Below are 22,882 nucleotides of genomic sequence, written 5' to 3'. Positions count from 1 at the left end.
TCCGAGGATTCATCGAAACTTCGAATGAAACAAATGTTATATTGTAGGTATACTACTGAAAGCTTATTTATTTTTTATTACAAATGATCTATTATAAATTAAGCGATTTGGGGTCATCCATATATTACGTCATATGTTAAGGAGAGGGAGAGCATCACCGAAATGTGATAATGTGTGACGAGGAAAAGGAAGGCCAAAAGTTTTCTAACGTCACCTGTTAAACTTCAAAATACTATAACTTGAAATTTAGATATGAATAAAAAACTATTAAAATCTTCCATTTATTGATAAATCTCGTTATGAGATTATATTTCTCATTTAACTTCTAGAGAGGCGTTGTGATGAGACACTCAAATTCACTAGAATTTTGAATGGGGAGGGTTTCATTACTTTTAAGTTGTAGACGAGTCTTCGCTTGTTTTTTTGTTCAAATCTTCGACAAGTGCTACCAAATGCGCATAAGCAATATATTCCTTTTAGGCTTGTTCTAACCTGTTAGTTTGGACGGTTATTGGAAGCATTTAAATATTTTCTGCGCAATCTCCGGCTATTTTCGGTTCTTGTAACAGTACTTGCTATCAACCAAGTATGGAAAAGACCGGAAACTGTTGACTTACGATACCTAAGACGGTAACTGCCCGGTTGGAACATGTAATCCCTATTGCGCAGAGTCGTTAACGTACCATGGATCGTTTTTTGATGGGCTTGAACGAATCTATTGTTTACTAGACGATCAACTTTTGCTGAGTGACACAGTTTAAATATTTGTTGTTGATTTTATTGGATTATTCAATAAAAATATAAAAAATGAGAATAGCTGTTTTCTCGCATAAATTGAAAAAAGGACGGTGAGAGAGGTTCAAAATTCGTAAAATTCGTGTGACGTAATTTTTGGATGACCCCTTTTCAGTTTGCATAAATGACTGGGTGATACTTTTTCAAAATCATCTAATTGCATATTTATATTTCATTTGCAGGTGCTCACTAGTGTTCTTTCAATAAATGTATAATAAAATCATGTCTATTGATGATCTTTTTTCACTGGAGGGAATAGATTAATGAATAATTCGTGAAAAACACGTTACGATGTTTCAGAAGGAAAAATCACCTGGATATTTTACAAACTCAACCAGAACTTCGGCTAAAAGAACATTTTTTAATTATTGTAAGTTCTCTATTATTGCCTTAAGTGTGATCCTTGTTAAAATTGATTTAAGGGATTAGAACTTGTTATAATTTTCATAAAATTGATTTCTTCTCACATTTTTCGAATCCATCGACGGCTGCTCTTTAAACTTAACGCTCAAAGTGACATTTTTTAAATCTGCGCTGAGTTATTGTTTGTAACCAATCTTTAAATTTTTTTAATTCCTTGTGTATTTTATTTGATTTGTTGTATTTTACAGTAAGTTACCAGAAAATTGAAAAAAATTTGCCATGGGATAAAAGTGAAAGAAAAACAGTAATTTTATATATTTTTTCAAAAACCCGTCAGTTTTTTTTATTCAAATGTGGTAAATTACGATATAAGCCACCTTCCTCTTTAAAAAGCTTTTCTAATTTTTTGTTTTAGATGTACCAAATTCAAGATTATCTCAGCGCAGTGGGAGGCTATAATTTTCGCAGTCTTAACTATGGCGCCCTCTATAAAACGATTTTTTTTTATAACACTGCATCATTTTTTACCTTTATAACCGGTACTAGTCCGTTGAAGCACGTTAAATTTTTTTTTGTTGGAACAACTGTCCTTTATACTTTCGTAGTCATAGCTTATTAACGATGCTCGATTTTGATGATTGTTTCGATATTTTTTCACTGGAAAAATGCTTTTTACCACATTATCTCACAAGGTTTCAAGATATTCATATCAAATCTCATTGAACAACCTCTGTAATGTCCTTAAAACCGTTTCTGTTTTTTCTCTTTCCAAATCTCAAACTGTCACTCCGAAGCCCCTGTTTAATCGATGAAAGTTAAGAAAGATATTTTGGAATTTGGTCTGTGGTATTAAGGGATAGTCGAATTCATACGAATATCAACCAACAAATGAAATAACATTTTTTCATAAATAATATATATTGATAAACTTGTGGAATAAAAATATTGTAAATGTATCAAGTTCCTCTTGAAAAATGTGTCTGTAGACTTTTCATAAATTGGAAAAATACCAATATACAATCCTTGAGTATGTCACTGTTGGATCATAAAAACCGTGGAAACATCATAGGGATTGGAAGCTAGAATAATATATTTAGTAAATAATAAAACTAAGTGGATCATTAGTGTACTTACATTTATGGTGCAGAACTTCCAACTGGGTACTGTCGTGTAAAGGTATTTTTGCCGAAGAAGCTGAAGTATTTTTTAGTATAGTTTTGCGTATAGGTGGTTCGTTGTGAATATCGTTTGCTGACTTAACTTCCAGTTCACTCTATTAAAAACGAAGATCAATTTAAAATAAATTACAGTTATAAATTAAAACCACCGAGAAAATAAATGTCATTGTAAGAAGATTGACATAATCATAAACCACATTTTTAATCTGTGTCTACACTATGTCCATAAACAAGTTAGACTATCGGCCTGTCCATATGTGGATGTGTTGACCGATATTCATCTCATAGTTAAGTGAAGCAAAAGTCTGAGGTCTGAAGCGACATGCCCTGCTGTTGCGTTCGTTTCGATTGCCTTTGATCTGAACGGACCTGATTCGACAGTCTGGCAACTCGTCCATTGTTGACCCATCGGGTCGAATGGTGTCGATCGTGTGGACACAGCTTTAGATTTGAGCTTCTTATTCTTAGATTATATAAACTAAGGTGAACATATTTTTTTATTTCAACTTCGGGACGGGAACTTGTACGGGGGGATTAGTTAACATCGACAGTGCCAGATCCTAAGTGACGGTTTAAAAAAATATATAATTTTTTTTTTGTTCGGTTGTTCGGTGTTTAAAACTACATAATCATATATTGTTGTTTTTTCTTGGATTTTTATTCAAGTGACATTTAGATACATGTGGCATGGGAAATAGTTCATTTGAAATTCATACCTCCCATGCCATTTGTATCCGAAAAGATACACAGGTAAAAACTTTTTTTGTTTCAGAATTTAAGAACACTTTTTGGAAGAAAATATAAGAAAAAATATAAAACGTTCAAATAAGTGATTTGCTTTGGAATATTCAAGTGATGATTCCTTTGAGGAACCCAATTTTATGACATAAAAACTTTAGTAACACAAGTACAAATGACAATAACAGTCAGATTTGGAACCCTTCTAGGTTTTCAAGACTTTTGTCAACATTTTCGGATAGTGATAGCAATTGTGCCAAGTACTTTTGGCACTACTGATGCTCGAATTTCTGAACAACATTGGATGGAAGAAAAACTAAAAATGGGAAATGCCAAGCCATCAACAAACCACCAATGGTGGTAACCAGAGACGATATGTTGAAATTTTTGGCTCTAGTTTCATGGATGGGTTTGGTGAAATTGCCAAGTATTACTGGAGAAACCACAAAATCTATGGTATTATCCCTAGCTCGTACTGTTATGCCTCGTAATAGATTCGAGCTGATTCTGAAATTTGCTCATTTTGCCAACAACCAAACTGCTGATACTGATGACAGATTATAAAATAAAGACGTAACCAATATTTTTATAAAAAACTATTAAAATGTTTACAAACCAGGAGAAAAAGTTTATGTTCATGAGCCTTGGTCGCTTGACGCTGCAGACTTAGTTTCTGCCGATATATTCCAAACAAAAGAGTTAAATATGGAATAAAAGTGTTCAAACCGTGTACTGATATATTGTGGTAAATAAAAGGACCCTAACACAGAAGTCTCAGAAAAGGTAGTACTATCTACTAGTCTTTTCAACAAGGACAGAACCACGTACACAGACAACTTATTACACAAGTATTCCACTTGCATTGTGAGTGCGTAAAAAAAGACACATTTAGTACGGACATTTAGAAGTAACAAAAAATTCTTCCTAAGGAAGTTACCAACACAAAACTAAAAAAGGCGAAATAGCAGCTCAGCAATTAAGTGAAGTCATTGCAGCTTTGAAGTAACGTGACAAGCGATATGGGCTTATACTTTCCACCAAGCAATCTGGTCTAAAAATGTCACCAAAAGGAATAGAAGAGGTGAAAGCATAAGAAAACATGCATGTATTGAAGGTTATAATCTAGCATTGTTTAAAATTCTCAATTCTCAATTTTCTTCATAATCAACTTTAGTAAGTAATATCCCTTTTAGTGTGTCTTATTTCAAGTCGAGTATTGTCACTTGTCCAACAAGTATTCATTAAAGAAAATATTCTTTCCGTAGTTTAAAAAATTATAAAAGAAACACTAATTTTAAATAAGAGGAGACCTAAAATCAACAACATTCAGAAGCATTAACTATTTTTTATATATGCTCTTCTCAAGGGTTTTGCTTTTTATAATTTTATTAAATTTTTTTTGTTACTGCTTCGTATTATCGCATTGATGTTTTTTTAATCTATTTTCCAAATATTGAGATTTCTGTCCTAAATAAATAATATTACAGTTATTACTGGAAATCTGAAATATAATTTTTATTTATTTTATTGTTTCAGATTTTGGACTTAGTTTCCGATGTAATAAGTCGGAATTTTACACAAAACTGATATATAGATTACATTTCATACTCTTGTTGGATGAATATAGAGAAAAATACTTTCACATCGAAAAACAATTAAAAAAATCACAGAAAAGTTTCTTAAATATCATCCTGAAAATCTCATAAAATTATTTGCAAGTCGTTCTCGGCGTATGTAAGTGGTGAATGAATACGTGAGAGCGCTGAACGCCAGGGACAGTCGTTTACTATAACTTTTGTGTACCTATGAGTGATCTTCGAATAAAAGTATGTGAAAAACCTAATGAAGTTATTAATATATATATATATATATATATATATATATATATATATATATATATATATATATATATATATATATATATATATATATATAAACGTGGTCGCAAGAAAGCTTTAAAATAAGTTTGCAACTGCCGCGGCATGCCGTGAAAGTCTTAATACACATTTGGTAATAGTGTTCTTGTTTAGGGTCTGTTTTTGTTGTTGCTTTTTCAATGCTTGGGCATCTAAATTATCTCTTATCAGATAAGTTAATAATTGCTGATCTTTTTTAAATACGATGACATGAATAGCAATATAAGTATCCAAAAACGAAGACTATACAATGCAACCACGATATAACAAATCGGAAGGGAAAAAGTAAATATTCGTTATATCAAGTAATTCGTTGAACTGAGGTTACGTTGATCTAAAATTAGTTATGAAGAGGTAAATCAATCAAACAACAGAGATTGTTTTACGAACAAAAGCGCGTCAAATCTGTCGCTGCATCAATCTCTTACAATGAGATTAAGAGTCATACATTGGTGGGAACTTTATATAAAAGTTTTGGGTTGACAAAATTCGTTAATTGGAGGTATTTTAACTTTTTTTTGATAATTAAAAATTCGTTATATAGAGGTTAAGGTATATTTTACGTTGATTTATGGACAAGGGAATTAAGAAAAATTTGTTCAATCGAGGAAGTCGTTATATGAGGTACCTAGAATCAAAAACCGCCAAGTCAGTACAACTGTTATTTTGTAGCAAATCCTGCCGCATCCTAGTATATTTTGAAGTTTAGTTGTAATATCCGTCAAGTCTAAAGGAAGTTACGCCATTTTCAAACTCAACATCCAAATCCAAATCGGCTAATAGGAGCACATAGTTTTATCACGTGACTATCCATGATTCTCTGAGAGTTGTTTACCCTTTATGATTTATTTGCCATAGGGTATTTGGATTGATTGAGAAAGATTTGAAAAAAGACACTATCCTCAAGTTTTGTGGAAATATGGAACCGTTCATCATGTTGGAGACACTGTTCCTGTTAAAGAGTGGGAGTCTGAAACTGACAAGTACACAAAAGCGAACTTGTAGCACTTAAGTTCAATTCATAAAAAAGGATTAAGCTAGAAAAGAACAAGAAGAAAAATAACATTCTGCTCCAGGGTGAAGTCTTTTATAGAACTGAAACTTGTCAAGCAAAATCTGTCACAAAACCAAAGTTTAATATATCTCACATAAACCCAAAAGCCATCAACCATCAACAAGGGGGATAGCCTTAAAGCTGCAAAAATAAAGGTTGTTGCGAAAGTGTTAATAAAGAACTTTGAACAAGGGTGGAGAAACCACGAGACGCTAAAATTGATCAAGATTTGGAAAACCGAGAAGCCGAAAGTCTTAACAATGAAGAAGATGAAAACATTACTGTTGATGAGAAAATTGATACAAATATTGTGTCATCTAGTATAATAATAAATACTTCCCTTCTTACAAAACATTAAATTTTATTTTATGATACTTTGCAAAATCTTTATGAAACTGGCTCTGTTATAAAGTACAAATTATTGATTTTTTAGTAAAAAAATTAATAATTTATTATGATTGGTCTGTGTGAGTTTTTTTCTACTTTTCCGAAAATTTCTGGAGGTGGAGTTGGCGGATTTTGCTTCTAGGCGCCTAATCTTGAGGTTGCAATGTATTCATTCTAGAAAAGTTGGCTCTACAGTGGGTAGAGGTAAGGGAAACAAATTATCCAATAGTAACATAAAAAATATTTGGTTTTTCAATTTGTTTTGATCATTTTTTGGAAATTATAATGGAATATGTTTTTTGCATCTTTTGATGTTTACTACATGGATAAATATTCAAAGTAAAATATAAATCACTGCAATATTGCATGATGCTACGTTTTTTGATTTATTTTGAAATCTATTCATCTACTTCTATTACTTCATAAATACATTTCCTTTTCAGATTGCCCCTAGTTGCGAGTGTTATTGAGAAAAGTTATTGAACTATTGCTTTAAAGCGGACACATTTGAGAGTTGAACCCCATAAGAGAGAGTACTCATCTGGGTTGCGGTGGAGGTGTAGGTCGCGATGGAAACCACAAGTTAAGTCACGGTCGATGTCGACTGCACATATCGAGGAGGTCATCCGCGTTGTCAGTGCAGCTCAGACCATTGGAAATTGATATGTGTTGTGCGTTAATCAAAAAAATCCTGTATTTCGTGCAATGCTGTTTGATACAAGTTTGTATAGTGATGCAATGTCAGCGGCAACTAAGTGATGGAAATCTACACAACAAGCGGTTTTCAGTCCACCCATTAAATAGAAGAAACAGTTTGGGAGAATACCACCACCTTTTCGGTGAACTAAAAAACGACCCCGATAGATTTCATTCGTACATGAGGATTACCCCAGAAACATTTTCTTATATACTTCCATTTCCTCTCCAGGGCATGCCTGTTATGGTGTTGTTTGTGGAACTTATTCCACAGAACAGAAACACTGTGAACGGCGGCAATAATTCTTCCTCCATTATCACAACAGTAACTGCTGAGTACTGACTGCAACTACACGTGAAGTCTCGGCTTCAGCGAAGCAGCCAGCTAAAGCTTGATTTTTAAAAGCATCGATGTATACCTGATGGATGGCACCGCGATGCATCTCTACAACGACTTAACTGTTATGTTAGGCCTGGTTAACTACAAAATGTTTGATTTACATGGATCTCGACCGCGACCCACTTATTCTGTTCATACCCTAATGCATGAAAGTTTGGTCAAACATACGTTCCACGTTTTCCTTTGTACGCTATTTTTAACGTGGTCAATAGATTCACAACATGGTAAAGAAGGAGAAAACTATCCAATTAGCTTGAAGAACTGTAACACCAACAATTGAGTCTTTTTGGTATGAGCGAGCTACTTAAATGAAATTGGATTAACATAATACTAAAAAATGGCCCATAAAAAAGAAACAAAATTGAATAGCCTTACAAGAAACTACAAAGGCTATGAAGATATCGATACAAAATTTAATAAACAGAGTACTATTTTTATTAAGTTAGAATGTTACTGACCGTCATTTGATTTTTCGAATTTTTGGGTCCGCGTCTTCCAAGTTTTTTCCTCATTGCTTCTATAGAACACCTTGCACTATCCAAAGAAACTGCCAATTTTGGAAATATTGGTTTATTCCAGGTTGTGTCATCCACATTTTCTCTTTGAATTATCTCGACTTCGCCGGTAGGTAGAATCACCGAAACTGTGCGTTCCATTCCGAATGAACTACGAAAAGTTTTTATTTAACACATTGAATGCCATGACAATCGTCACCCTATGCACGACAAAATTTCAATAACAGACACAAGAAGCAATAGTTGATTGTCGTTAAGTTTATTTTTAAACGCGAAATGTATCAGATTTTGCTTCTCGGATCACTTCAATGCTTGGTAATCCAAATTACATGACTAGAAACTGGAATTGACCTGTGCTTATGTGAATCGAATGTTGATTCTTGTAACTAAATAAATTTTTTGAATTTCGTTATTAATATCTTCGTATTTGCAATTTCTTGATGCAAATGTGGGGCATTTTCCAAACATATGAGTTCTTTCGTTACCACTTACGTAAAGGAGGTCTATATTTTTTTATTTGGTCAGATATATCAATGTAAGTTTTATGTTTATTGTTGTCGATATCAGTTGCTTATTTTCTAAATTTCTTTGCTGCAAAGATTGACAGTTTTCATTAGACGGTTTTTTTTCTGCTTTAAGTGCAAACATCACTCTTATTGTTCCACGTTTGAATTACTATACCTGTATATTTTTGGTTGAATTTTATATTGTTTTACTACACCTGTATTGCTTTCTGCTGCAACAGTTCTTCCTGTTTGTAGCTTTTATAGACAATATATTCTGAGTTGCAATCCTGTAGTTTTAATATACCTGTATTGCAGGGCCGTAGCTAGAGGGGGGCTGGCCAGGGCAGAGCCCTGGTAAAAAAAATTTGAGCTCTGGTAAAAAAATACTATAAGCACGCGTCAAAAATTTCGGCAAGTCATTTGACTTCACAAGTTTTATTTTCTATATGTATATATTTTTTTTATACGGGTAGAGTCCTGTCCTGTGCCATGCCGACCACCGCGTGCCGCGTAGGTTAAGACGCGGCGGCGTAAAGATTTACACATTGGATTGGAAAATTAGTCTGTAGCGAACCTGCTTGGCACTCGGTAGTCGGGAAAGTTACGAAAGACGAGAGCCACCTGTTGAATTGCCGCGCCGGCGCGATAATCCGTTTATAATTATTTTCATGTAGCTGTCATATTTATTTCTTTATGAAGGGAAATTTTTTGCGGCTGCTTTGGTGAGTATTTTTAGTATTGTTTTTGACTTTCTGAGCGAGTGTCGTGAGTTAGTTGAATAAAAATGGACATAAGACAATTAATAAAAAACGTGCTATTGACTCTGTACCTGATACATCGGGCAGTAATTCCAAAAGTCAGAAAAATGCTGATGGGTCAACCAATTTATCCAGTTTAACCAGCAGTTCAGCTCCAGATCTGGCACCAAAAGGTGAGGATATAAAACAAATAATACTAGCTAATTATCCCAAACAAGAAAATAACCGGTCTTTTCAAGTTAACTGGTATAAGAGATTTTTGTGGCTAGAATATTCCCAAGAGCTAAATGCTGCATTTTGTTATGCATGTCGTCAGTTCCAACCAAATGGAAGCAAAGGACACACGGTGTATACCTATTCCGGATTTAGTAACTGGAAAAATGCAACAGATCTTAAAAATGGATTTCCAGCGCATGAAAAAACGGCAGTTCACATTAAAGCTATGCAAATGTGGAACGAGAAAAAAATCAGAGACTTAACTGGCACTGCTGTGTCTACGCTTATCAATAGTGATATTTTGCAAAAATACAGATATTATGTTGAGTCGATTGCTGAGATAATTCAGTTTTTAACAGTAAATGAACTAGCTCTTCGGGGCAATTATGACATTGAGCATGAACAAGAGCGGGGATTATTCTTAAATTTATTTAAATATACAATTAAAAAGGACGAAAAATTGGCCGAATGTCTTCCACATATTCCTCAAAATGCTAAGTATACATCTCCTGATATTCAAAATGAGATAATAGCTATTTTAGCTGAAATGGTACGTGAACAAGTTGTTGGTGATCTAAAAACTGCAGATGTACCATGGTTTACATTACTTGAAGATGGCACAAAAGATAAAAACAACAGAGAAAATGTATCAATTGGAGTAAGATATGTCAAAAATGGTAAAGTGTTTGAATCTTTACTAGGTATTTACACTACAGAAAAGTTAGATGCCAAAACTTTCACAAATATGACACTTAATATTCTTAATGATAATGGAATAGATACAAAACACCTTCTTAGCCAATGTTATGACGGTGCTAGTGTTATGAGCGGCCATAAGAGGGGAGTAGCTGCTTTAATCCAAAAATCATTAGGACGTTTTATTCCATACGTACACTGCTTTAACCATCGTCTCCATCTTGTAGTTGTGCGAACTATTTCAGAAATAGATTCAATTAAACACTTCTTTGACCAAACTGTTATGTTACATGAATTTTTTGGACATGGAAAAGTGGCTGCTATTTATCGGGGAAAGTCTATTGGTAGACTATTGGAGCAGCGCTGGTCTGGGCATATAGCAATTGTTAAAGTTATATTTTCAAACTACACTGAAATATTAAGATCATTGGATGAATTTAAAAATGATCGGTCATTTATCTGTTGGTCTGTGGATTTATCAGTCAAATCTGTTGGGGTTAAATCAGTTATGTTGGAATACGACTTTAGATTCACCCTTGTTTTTATGAAGAAGTTACTTGGGCTCTTAGAACCTACCGATTCAGCTTTACAAGCTCGTACAATTAGTCTAAAGGAAGCCAATGAAATTATTAAGTCAGTAAAAAATAAAATTCGAGATCTAAGAACAAATGAGACTTATCAAAGTTTAGCCAATGAAGCTTCACAACTTTTAAAGGATACGGAAGCAATACCAACTGAAAAGAGAGTACCAAAGTTAAGCGTAACTATGAAGGAATATCTGGTAATGGAAAAACTGCCGTCTGAAATGTCTAATAAACCAAATGCCAGTAAAAGTGGCATTGAAGCCGAATTTTTTGAGTCCTTGGACCTTGTATTATCCCTATGAAACGAGAGGTTCTCTGACAATGATGAACTAATTACTGCAATAAGTAGCATTGAGCTTTTTGATCTGGAGAAAATCAAATATCTGGAAAAGTTGGGTGTCATTTTGTTTTGTAGCAATTCTTAAGTTGTGTTATACATTTTTTTAGGGATTTCACTACCAACTCTGGAGGAGTTGGCAGTAGTCAAGGATTACATGCACAATAAACCAAAGTCAGATATTTTTGCTGAATTATATAAACAAAGGGAAGTATTTAAAAATACATACGCCCTGTTTGCGACAGTATATACCCTTGGGTGTAATATTGCAGTAAATGAATCTTCGTTTTCAACATTAACTGCAATTAACAGACCACAGAGATATTCTATGAGTCAGCCTCGTATGGCCGATTTAATTTACTTGGCTTTTGAAAGTCGAAGAACAGAGTCCCTCGACATGGAGTCATTTTTAATAAAATTTAACAATCGTAAACAAAGAAAATTGCAACTTTTTTAGTTTTAATCATTTTAATTATCTGTCTGAAAATTTATTTTATTTGTATTTGTGTTGTTTTTATGATTTTCTATGTAGATATTCTAACAATAAGTGTTAAATGTTATGAGTTTTAAAAGTGTTCTGTTATTTTTGTTTTTTATCAAAGCATATTTGTTCACATGTAAGTCAAAGAATAAAATATTTTTTTCATGTTTGGTTCTAAAGAACTTTTTAATTTATAAATTTATTCTTATTTAATAGAACATGTTTAACACTCAATTTGGTTTTATTTCTTAGGGAAAAAACATATTTAATGGCGGTGTATGTTTCGTACGTAAATCGTCCCTTAAAATTAAAATATCAGTATATTTCAATGTGAAAATATGGGCCCTGGTAAAAAATCTAATAGCCCTGCTAAAATTTTGGTTCTGACTACGGCCCTGCTGTATTGCCTTCTGCTGGAACAGCTCTTCCTGCTTGTAGCTTTTTATGAACAATATGAATTTTCTGCACTAAAGGTACTAAGGTTTATATCTATACAAACGTTCTATTTGGGGCGATGGACTTTTGTAAATTTTTAATCAATAATTTAACTAAAAGAGAAATTTTTGTAACGTATCTTTAGTTGCCTCTTCGTAATGAAAATGCTGGTAACTGGGCTGGATTTCGAGGAAATAGATCTTTTATTTTGTTATCTTATGAAAAACTTCTGGATCATTATGATTCAATGGATTGAAATTGGCAGACGCCCATCCAAATAAAATTTCCAAGGAAACATATAATGTCTTCATTGTTTGTGCTACGCCATTCATAAATTCGGGATTTGGGACATTCTCGTGTCACAGTGTCTTGAAATATAATGATTTTTGCGTTTTTACGCAACTACTGCTGGTGTATTATGCAATGGTAAGACACTAATTTTGGCATGAAAATCCTTCTCCACACCTACCATTGAAGGAGCTTCTTGCGTAGCTAAGCCCACCAATTTATTCACATGAATCTTTTAAGCTTTTCACATGGTAAAATTATAATTCAGTGATATAACCTTTATCAGCTTCTTTTTTGTCTCAAATTTTCTTAATCGATTCCCACAAAAATAATTAGACTATATTGACTATACTAGTTGATTCGTCAAGTTGCAAAGAAAAAGATCTACAGCGATCAAAGTCAGTTTTAGTTGCATCAGAGCTCAGTTCATAACTTCAACTCTTCGCATCACTGTATTAGCAGGAAGATGAAAGGATTTAATAGCGGAGATGACTTTGTTAGTTATAATGTTATTGTAGCTTCTAAAAAGCAGCTTGAGACACATCCATTAATTGCGAGAGCTAAGATTGGGGGCTATAGGCTCAATTGAATTTCACCAAATCTCATTTAAACCAAGGAAGGAAAATCGAAAATCTCTCGTCAAATTATTTTAAAAATTCATTTTGCCAGCTAAAATAACTCTCATGGCTATTAAAATCGTTCAGTTCGAGAGTAATGAAGAAAACGATAAAACTATTGATAATAGATGTTGTTAAGACCTGTGGTATTTATTTCGCTTTGTATGTAGATTTGCAGAAGCACAGATCAGCTTTTCATGCGATTCGACGAGGAACTAGTCACGATTCAAGCAATGCGTGTAGTCAAGCGTCGTACAAGAGAACTGCTGTGCGTTGTGGATTAAAGTTTGGAATGGATAGATGAAAGAAACGTAGACATTTCCCCTAGACTGTTTTCCAGCACTAGAAATCCCAGATGACACGTGTCCAATTATTTCAATTGAAAAAGTACACGAGACTCCATAGATTGAGTAAAACTTTTAAAAAAGTTTGAATTTTATTTAATTTAGATAAACTAACTATAGTATACCAGAACGATTTATGATTTTTCCGAATAATAATAAAAAATTGCAGGGCCCAAGCAAATCTCACCTAAGGGAGGAGAGTCTAAACTGATCGAAAAATGGCTCATGTAATTAATTAATGTTCCCTTAATATCCGTACGGTTTCCGATAATCTCGAAAATGCAGAATGACACATCAATAGCTGCCTTGTTTCTTTCCAGCGTCGTGAAAAAATTATTTTGGGCGCATTTAATTGAGCTTTCAAGTGCATCATCTCTTCTTCTCTAATGTTTAAATACGTCTGATACTCTTTTACGATTCCACTGTGGAACAATCTTGAAATGAAGCTCAACATTTTCGTGTTTCCTAACCAACACACTCAAAATACAAAGCAAACATTTAGCTTTCACTTTCATGAAAAAATAATTGTTTTCCCACTGCATGAAAATGATAAAATTTTGTCCGGAAAGAGCTTCGCATGAATTCAATACATCCATCAGAACCATAACTTCACTTCGCCTACACGAGTGATAACCGTATATTGCAGTACGATTTATCGGCTGCAGTCAGAACAAAAGTAAGGGTTACCAACTCGAACGTAGCCCAAAATTTCCGGTAGCTTTCAATGGAATTTTTGGCAACCACTACTGTAGAAAATGTAACAATTCAAATAAAAAGAACAAAGAAAAAGTTTAGCTTTAGTTCAATAACTAATGAATCTAAAATGTTACTTCTAAAAAATTCTCGGTTGTTTTTTACTTACAGAAATTTGCATTCTGAGTTTACTGTGGAATCTCTACTTTGCTCACTCACACTTTTAATAGTTATATCGGTGCATTCAATTTCTTCTGCTGGTATCTGAAAAGTAACAATAGTGTGTTACAAAACTTCTGTCATATGACCATATAGAACAAGATGAAACCACTGTAACTTATGCTTATGTCATGTAAAATGAAAGCTTACTCAAGACATGGATCAGCAACTACGGAGAAGTTTTTTAGAAAGAAATGGATATATCATAGCCTAGTTATCTAAATATATTTGAGAAATTATGAACAAAAGATATGGCATTTTAAGGATTTATCATTTACAACGCATTATACATTACACCAACAATTATAATGTCTGAAGGTAAACTGTTTACCTCTGAAGACGGTATCTATCGAAACGTGCGTTAGACAGTGTAATTGTGAGTGTTGGTGTAGTGGTAGTAGTAAACAGTACATCGCCAACGATTCCTAAAAAATCCAACTCAGTTTAACGCAGACCATATTCTAAACAAAGTCTAGAGCAGCCCTTTTAGAAAGACTTTCTATTGGACTAACATCTTTCCGAAAAAATCAGACTACATATAGGTTCGAATCAAAATAGATTGACAATTACCATCACGACATGAAAATGAAAGTTTGTAAAGATTGAAAAAGTATTAGGCCGGGTGAATGAAAAGGAAAGCGAGCAATGGCATAGTAGGCGATTGAATAAATGTTCAGCTTCGACGGGTAAAAGCGCTGTAAGTCAAGAATGGTTTACTTTGAATAATATAGAATTTGGTTTGGAAATGTCGAAAACAGCTATTTATTTCAGTTAAAGCTAATAAATCTGACTTAGCGCACCTGGCAATTTAAAATTGCACGCAAAACTGTGAGGTATAGTGTATAATAATTTGATTAAAGCATTGAGATAGAGGTTTATTCTATGGATACATTTTGCAAATTCTAAATAATCTACATACACAAGCTGGAAACGTAGCTGAATCGATCTAAATTACGACAGGTTAGACTAGAATGACCATATGTAATACTCTTAAATGGACAGTTGGTATGGGAAAAAATTACCCTACGTTATGTTGCCGACATTATTCATTTTCTCACTCGTTCGAGATACTTTATCTATACTACGCATGCTTGAGAATGCGCAGAACCGAGCTGGAACCTCGAAGGATAGAGAAATCGTTGCCATTCTGTCTTCCATAGTCGGAACAGCTTTCTACTTATAGAAACTGTCCATATTACATATCCTGTATGTCCTGTATTACATACATAGGGTGGCGCAATAGAATGTGCATTTATTAAGTATAGGCTAAAAAAATACACAAGTTTATTTTTTGAAAATAACATCATCTAAATGACGGCACTCATCTAAACGCGAACGCAGATTTGTGAAAACTCTTGTCAATAAATCTGGGGTGATTGCTGCCATTACCTGGCGGATATTTTCCTTTAGCTGACTGATGTCTCTCGGATTGTTCATGTACTTTATGTTTGAGGTATCCCCACAAAAAAATCAAAAGGCGTCAAGTCAGGGCTATGTGGGAGCCAAGGGATATCACCTCTTTTAGAAATTAGTCTTGCAGGAAACATCTATCTCACAGCCGCCATAGACTCATTTGATATGTGACAGGTTGCTCCATCTTGTTGGAACTAAGTTATCGTTTTCGCTATTCTTGATCTCGCAAGTTCTGGAGTCGAATATCCCTCTAACATAGCGGTCTCTGTTATTGGTGATGTTTCGTCCTCGTGAATAGAAGAAAGGGCCAATAATGCTTTTGATTGAGATCGCTGCTCATACCGTTAATTTTGGACTATGGTTTTTGATGATTCATTTTTGGATTTTTTCTGTCCAATAATGACAGTTTTGTCAGTTTACGAACCCACTTAAATGAAAATGAGCCTCAACTGAAAAAAGGTTGTTGTCAAAAGTGGAAAATCGACTATGCATTTCTTAAGCAAATACCAACCTTGCTCGTGACCAAAGATGTCGCAATATGCACTTTCTATTGCGCCACCCTGTATGAGAACGACGCGCCAAAAACGGGAAGAAATGATCACCTAACTTAACCACTATATAAACATGTATCCAGCAAGATTTATTTGGTTTAATTATTCAAAAGATAAATTTCGAAATCAGGTGAATGTTATATGAGAAGTTGTTATTGAATAATCCCAGGATAGTTAATTGTTAAATTATTTACCAATCTGTAACGTACAAGTGCGCGATAACTTTAATGATATGGTGGCTAAAAAGCAGAAAGTAAGTACACTTCGGCCCTTTCATAGGTCTTGGTAAAGTGATTGTGGTTTTGTATAGCAAAGAAAGCAAGTCATATATGCATTAAGTCAGAAAGCGTAGTATTCTGGGCATCAAGTATTCAACGACAATTTCAAATACGATCAGGGCTTGAGGATAATGGCGTGATAGAACAGAGACAATCCGACTAGCAGTTGCTCATTTTACAAAGCTAGCAACATCTTTTTAGGAATCTTATTAATTTAAAATCGCATTACGACGGGAAAAATCACGAAATAAAGTTTACATAAACATAATCAATTTTGTCAAACAGAGTTGCCTTCTTAAGCGATCACCAGTATATTACATTCCCAGGAAAGAGTAGACTTTCAATCATCTGGAAGCTTTATAGACCTCGAAAGTCTTAGAACAACTGCAGGAGTCTTCTGAAGAGGAACTGCTAATGAAGGAGTGGCGGGTGGATTTTATTCATTGGTTTTAGCGGGCTTGCTTGACGATGCTTTCCTCAGTATCTGAAACCACTTCTGCTCCTCTAATATCTTAGCCTCTTGGTTTAAACTGTCACTTGAACATTGTAAAACCAATTAAAAATAGTCAGGATTCTTGTTTGTGACTACTTACGTTTTGTAAAGGACAGTTACTATGTTACATTTATAAATAATTTAAAGAAAGTCTAAACGCTCAAGGTGGTTTTGAATTACAAATATTAATTTCTAAAGCTTTGTATATACTTTTTGTCTACATTTATTGAAGGTGTGAATTCGAAATCTCATTATTTTAAAATTTCGGTCAAATTTTTTTCGATTTTTGACTTTAAATTGCGCGGAAGAAGAAAACGAAAAATTTTTCAAAAAAGTACCAAGATTAAAAATGTGTTTATTTTTATCCATTTTATCGAAGAAAATGATCAGCGTAACGATTTTTCAATTTTCGTGATTTTACAAACTTTTAGTTGATAACAAATTACTGACCATCGAGACAAAAAAGTATTATTAAGTTTTTTTTCCAATAACATGATTAATCGATCCCAATTGATTTTTTCGTTGCGTTTTGTGGTCAGTCAACTCATTGTTTTGTGTATTTTTTTGGGGATGCGCCGCTCGCCTAACACGCTACAGTGAACTTTGTAAGGTTATATTCCGGTTAATTTTGAGGTTAAGAAAAAATAAAAAAAATATTCATTGAAAAACCTTTTTTGTTATCTAGCAGTTTAAACGTATCTTTCATATTTTATTACAAAAGACAATTTTTTAAGTATATTAAAAAATGCTTTGTTCGTTATAACCATAATTTTTTTCAGCATCAAGCTCTCAAAACCATTCAAACTTTTTGATTATATTATTTGTATTCAAATAAATTGATTCGAGTTTTCTTTCAATTAGGGTGGCAGTATTAAGGGTTGAAATAATGTTTTCGCCATGAAATGAAGGGATTCTTATTTTCGTAATAACTCCCTTATTTTAGGTATTGCAATCTTATAAAGTCTCAATTGAATGGTTTTTCAAAGTTCTTTATGAAAAAATCAATACATTTTTTTCATAAAAATGAACTTTTTCTACTAATTCAATGTTTCAAAATCTTCGGTTCCACCTTTAATAAATCATAAATATAACCAAAAAAACTCTTTCTAATTGGTTAAAAGCTACATTTAACTTCGTCACAGTTTTTTATATGAAATCTAAAGCTTTTGAGTCATTTGTGACTTTTCGAAGAAACTCCATTTGGTAATTTGTGCCTAGAATATTTTTGTGAAAAGTGTACATACAGGAGTATCATTTAGATGTACCAGATCAAGAAATTCGTTTAGAAAAGATACTAAAAAATAAACAATTTACTTCAATTTTATCTTCGTCGATTTCATCCTCATCGATTTCATCTTCATCGATTTCATCTTGGATAAAGTCTTGCGTCGGTGTTACTTGAGTATCAGTTTCCTGCAACGTAGTAAACAAACGTATTTCTTCTTGTGCGAATTCTCTTGTAGGTATTATCGTAGCTCGCATATCAATCTCCTGTAACGAAGTGCTCAAATGAATTTCTTCTTCGGCTAATTCTCTTGCAGGTAATATAGTTGCTTGTGTTTCAGTTTGCTGTAACGAAGTAGTCATATTTATTTCTTCTTTAGCCAATTCTCTTGTAGGCAATATGGTCATTTGTGTATCAGTTTGCACTAACGATGTACTGATCTTCATTTCTTCTCGGGCGAATTCTCTTATAGGCATTATCGTTTCTTGTCTATCAGTTTCTTGCAACGAAGTACTCATATTTATTTCTTCTTGGGTCATTTCTCTTGTGGTTTCTTGCGTTTTATCAAAATATGGATACATAAAACTTTGATTGTATGAATCATCTACCCCCATAAATATCTGCTCCGATTTTGATACGTTCTCAAATGCTTCAAAGTTTCTTTCCGATGATTTAAATACTTTGTCAGATGCTTCCGTTGGTAGTTCTCCTGGAACTTTAAAAATCAACTTTAAGTTTCATCTTTATTGCATATGAAACGACAGTTATACGTATGTTTTTCACGTAACAGAAAAAACATATTCTGACAAAAAGAACCTTTGAACACTTGGCGCCCTATAATTTCAGGGAAATGTAACGAGGATAAATATCTCACGAAACCCAGCGAGTATTTGCTAAAAACAAAGTATAAAATTTGAATAAATCCACTTAAAAGTACTGCCCTTGGTTAGGGCCAGAAGTCGTATAGTATTAAATTTGGCAATGAAGGTGGTTGCGGATGGCCACCAAGACTTTAAGCGCCCAAAAACTTGCGAATAAAAATCAAAATGTAGTACGGCATGCAATTATAAGGAGAAAACTTTTGGCCCATTTTCACGTCTTTGTTTTCGCATATCATTTACATATACACCGTGTCTCATTTTGGTTGAGACTGCACTGTATATCAGCTATTATTGAAGATATGCGATTTTCGCGACTCTACCACTTTTTGTAATACTTTTAAAGCCACAAACACTACAAACAGAATTATTCCAACTACTTTTGCTCCTGAAATACAAGGCGAGAACAAAAATGTTCAATTATGGAGATTTTATTATTTCTCAGGTTTTGTATGAGATAGAGAAAAATGAAATCTGCTTTTATATATACATAAAAGTCAGTGGTGGATTTAAATTTTTTTAAAGCACAGTGTTTAAGATTGGCAGTTTTTAAATATCTATATTTTAACATCTCCAAAAGTGAAGATTTCTATTTTCGCCTAGTATTTCAGGAACAAAATTAGTTGGATATTTCTGTTTTTGGCTTTAAAATTTTTACAAAAAATGATACAGGGTCGCGAAAACCGCATGTTTTTAATAATAACTGAGATACAGTGCAGTCTCAACCAAAATGGGACACAGTGTAAAGTTGCTCCTCTTATAACGTCTTTGGTGACGTTATATCTTCACAATCGAGAAAATTGAGATATTTGAATAAGTGTATACAAAAATTTCATTCTAAATTCATCTAACCTGACACAAACAAGCACATTTGGTATTGCTGTTTGGCCTTTAACGAGGTATTTAATATTTAAGTGATTTGAAAGTCAAAGAAACATGGAACACTTAAAACAGTCTTCGTTATTTGGATTGTTAGCAAAAACTAATGAACTCCTACCGCGGCTGGAATTTAAATTTCGCTGTTTTCAATATAGAGAAATTTCAATGTAGCTTTAAAGGGATGCCCTCAAATTAAAAACCAAAACCAGCATGAAAAAAAAAAATCTTTGTAAGCAACATAAATAAAAAACCTCGTGGAAATTGATACGATAACTTCTACTCGTTCCATTTTTACTTGAAGATGCAAAAACTTCGAATCAGTAAAATTAAACACAAAAATCGCAAACTCGACAATCAAAGTAATTATAACGAAACAACAATGTGACTAGTCGAATTTAAACTACATCTATTATGCTATTAATTGGGCGGCTCCTTAAAAATAATATTTTTGATCTGAACGCTTCAGTAACACGTTTCTTTGGCCACACTTTAGTTTTTTTCGTAATTACTAATTAGTGAAATTCTCTACGATAGTATAAACACTTCTTTGATACTCTTCACATTCTTTCAAGTAAAAATCGATAGAGATATGGAGAGAGGACAGAATACGGAATTGAATATGTAAACTCAAAGGAATAGAGAAATTCTTCTACGTACATGATGCTGACGTGTAACTTACCATCTTTTTCGGAATTTTCACACACAGCACCCTGAATCACGTTAATTGATTTGATAGCAGGATTAGTATTGCAATCACATTTCAGTTTACCACAAGGACAAACAGTCTTAACTAAATTATCTCGCCATTTGCTGTAAATTCCGTCGCGTTTTTTCATTTCTATAACGTTAACGAATTTATATTTTGCTGTTTCATCCATTTTTGGTTTACATATATCCTCAGATGGTACTAGTGTTTCTTCTGTGTCATCTATTTTTGGTTTAGATATATCCTCAGATGGTAGCAGTTTCTCTTTTGTATCATCTATTTTCTTTGTTTTGGAACGTTCTTTTGCATCTTAAATTGTGTAAAGAGTTTCATTATGCGACATCTGAATATTATCAATATAAATTTTACAGATAGATATTCGTAATTTGCTCGTAACGTAACGTAAACGTAATAATCATAGAATACACTTGAGTCAGAATGGAGAATTGTAAACAAACTAAAATGATAGAAGACGCTGAAATTTAGCATGAATACTAAGGACGCTAGCGGCTGATAAAATTCTAAAATGTGTTTTTCAACTCGATATAGAACTTAATTTTCAAAAATAATACAAACTCATAATTTTATCAGAATCCTTTTTACTCCAATACATTTGAAAGCTCGGACTTAAGGCTGTCATCGACAATTTTGGGCCACTTTTTCAAGCATTACTAGTCCTTTGGCATGAATAACATGATTTATTGCTGGTTCTAATTGTCAAAACCAAGTCGGATGACGCATGGCACATTTTTTTAAATCATTTCTCGCCTGAAACAAAGTCACCTGCATTTGCGATCTCCATTGAAGAAATAAGGTCAAATAAGACAACTAACGCAGAAACCACAGCAAACGGTGTATTTTTCTAGATCTAATAGAGAATATTGGTTTGGATTCATTCTTTCCTTCAAATCCTCTATGTCCAAAAAAAGCAATTTTGCAAGAAAACGTATCAATTTCTAATTGATATAGATAGCAATCAGCAAAGCATAAGACGGTCCTATAGCTTCAATTAGGATCTTAAACGTATGTTGTCCAGAGATCAGTGCACAACATTTGTAAGTGTCAATCAATTCATGCTGATTTTCCAGGCTATACTGATCATAAATGTCAAATTTGTTTAACATTTTATCACTTCGTAAGTTCTTAAATAAACACCTTTTGCAACCCATTTATCAATTTTTGCTTTTATATATTTTGTATAGATTTTCTTCTAAATTTAATGTCATTGTAACATTGAATTAGGAATACACCATTTCTAACTTGTTAGCAAATTATTTGTCGGTGACGTCAAGGTACCTCCAAAAAATCAAAGGGGTGTATAAAGGTCTTTGTGTGCTTAGTTTTGATTAACTCATCTATTATTACTTTTCTAATCATCATGTCTTCTAGACATTTCCAAAGTCATCACCATGATGTTACAATTCTTTTTTGTAGCTCTTTCCATAAAAAGTATTTTCAATAACAATTTTCAGCTTTCTTAACTGCGACATTATTTTTTGGTTCTCAACTAATTTGCAAACGTTCCTGAGAATAAATTCATATTTTTTGGAATTTGCAAATAATAATATAATTATAATTAAAAACATAAAAATAAATATCTATTAAAAATATAGAATATAGAGTACATGCGTGATAAGACTTTCTAGCGTCATCAAAAAAGTGGCACGGTTCGCTATTAATGGGAGGACAATCAGACGCTTGATTTTCACGGATTTTCCCCTTGTCAAATTTTTTTTTCCGAAAACTGACAATTTTTATCGAATCCCCATATAATTCAACCCCCATGTACGGAATTTGGTTGAAATCGGAGTCAAAATATTTTATCTATTAAATATTAATAAATATTTTCTTGGGAGTATTTCATTTCAAACAACCGACTTCTTAACAAGTCTGTGGAGAATACTGTGAACTCAACAAGTTGAATTAATCATGTCCAATTGGAGAAACGTAATTCCAACCAATTGCCTGGGTGCTGCGAACCATTCCTAAGATCCAAAAGCCTCAATGGACAATCTTGTCGGTAGGTGGGCACCAGATTCCAGAGCGCCAGGCACTATGACTTTGGGTGCCAGGAATCGCTAAATATTGAACCTGGAGTTGCGATTTTCGCAGGATCTTCCGGATTTTGAGCGCCTATAATTGAAATAGACTCGAAATATTCAACTTTTTCGACAAGTTCCTATATCCTGCCGACCAGACACCAAACTTAATACGGTTTTATAGACACTAGCGCCCTCTGCCGG

At 33.4% G+C, this 22,882-nt stretch overlaps 1 protein-coding gene across 1 annotated transcript in view; it reads right to left on the bottom strand.

Moving 5' to 3' along the window:
• Positions 1-2,057: 2,057 nt before the first annotated feature.
• LOC130891543 (uncharacterized) overlaps positions 2,058-22,882 on the bottom strand; it is a 32,223-nt gene continuing 11,398 nt past the window's right edge. Inside the window, exons 5-10 of the mRNA XM_057796362.1 lie at positions 20,613-20,948; positions 18,266-18,891; positions 14,167-14,261; positions 7,986-8,193; positions 2,293-2,431; positions 2,058-2,237 (exon numbers count right to left, since the gene is read on the bottom strand). Coding sequence (XP_057652345.1) covers positions 2,191-2,237; positions 2,293-2,431; positions 7,986-8,193; positions 14,167-14,261; positions 18,266-18,891; positions 20,613-20,948 — 1,451 coding nt within the window. The 3' untranslated portion in view covers positions 2,058-2,190. The remainder of the gene's footprint in view (positions 2,238-2,292; positions 2,432-7,985; positions 8,194-14,166; positions 14,262-18,265; positions 18,892-20,612; positions 20,949-22,882) is intronic.

Source organism: Diorhabda carinulata, chromosome 3 (genome assembly GCF_026250575.1).
Source record: "Diorhabda carinulata isolate Delta chromosome 3, icDioCari1.1, whole genome shotgun sequence".
Lineage (NCBI taxonomy): Eukaryota > Metazoa > Arthropoda > Insecta > Coleoptera > Chrysomelidae > Diorhabda > Diorhabda carinulata.
Note: the sequence above shows the minus strand (reverse complement) of the source record. Positions and strands in the feature narration are given on the sequence as shown.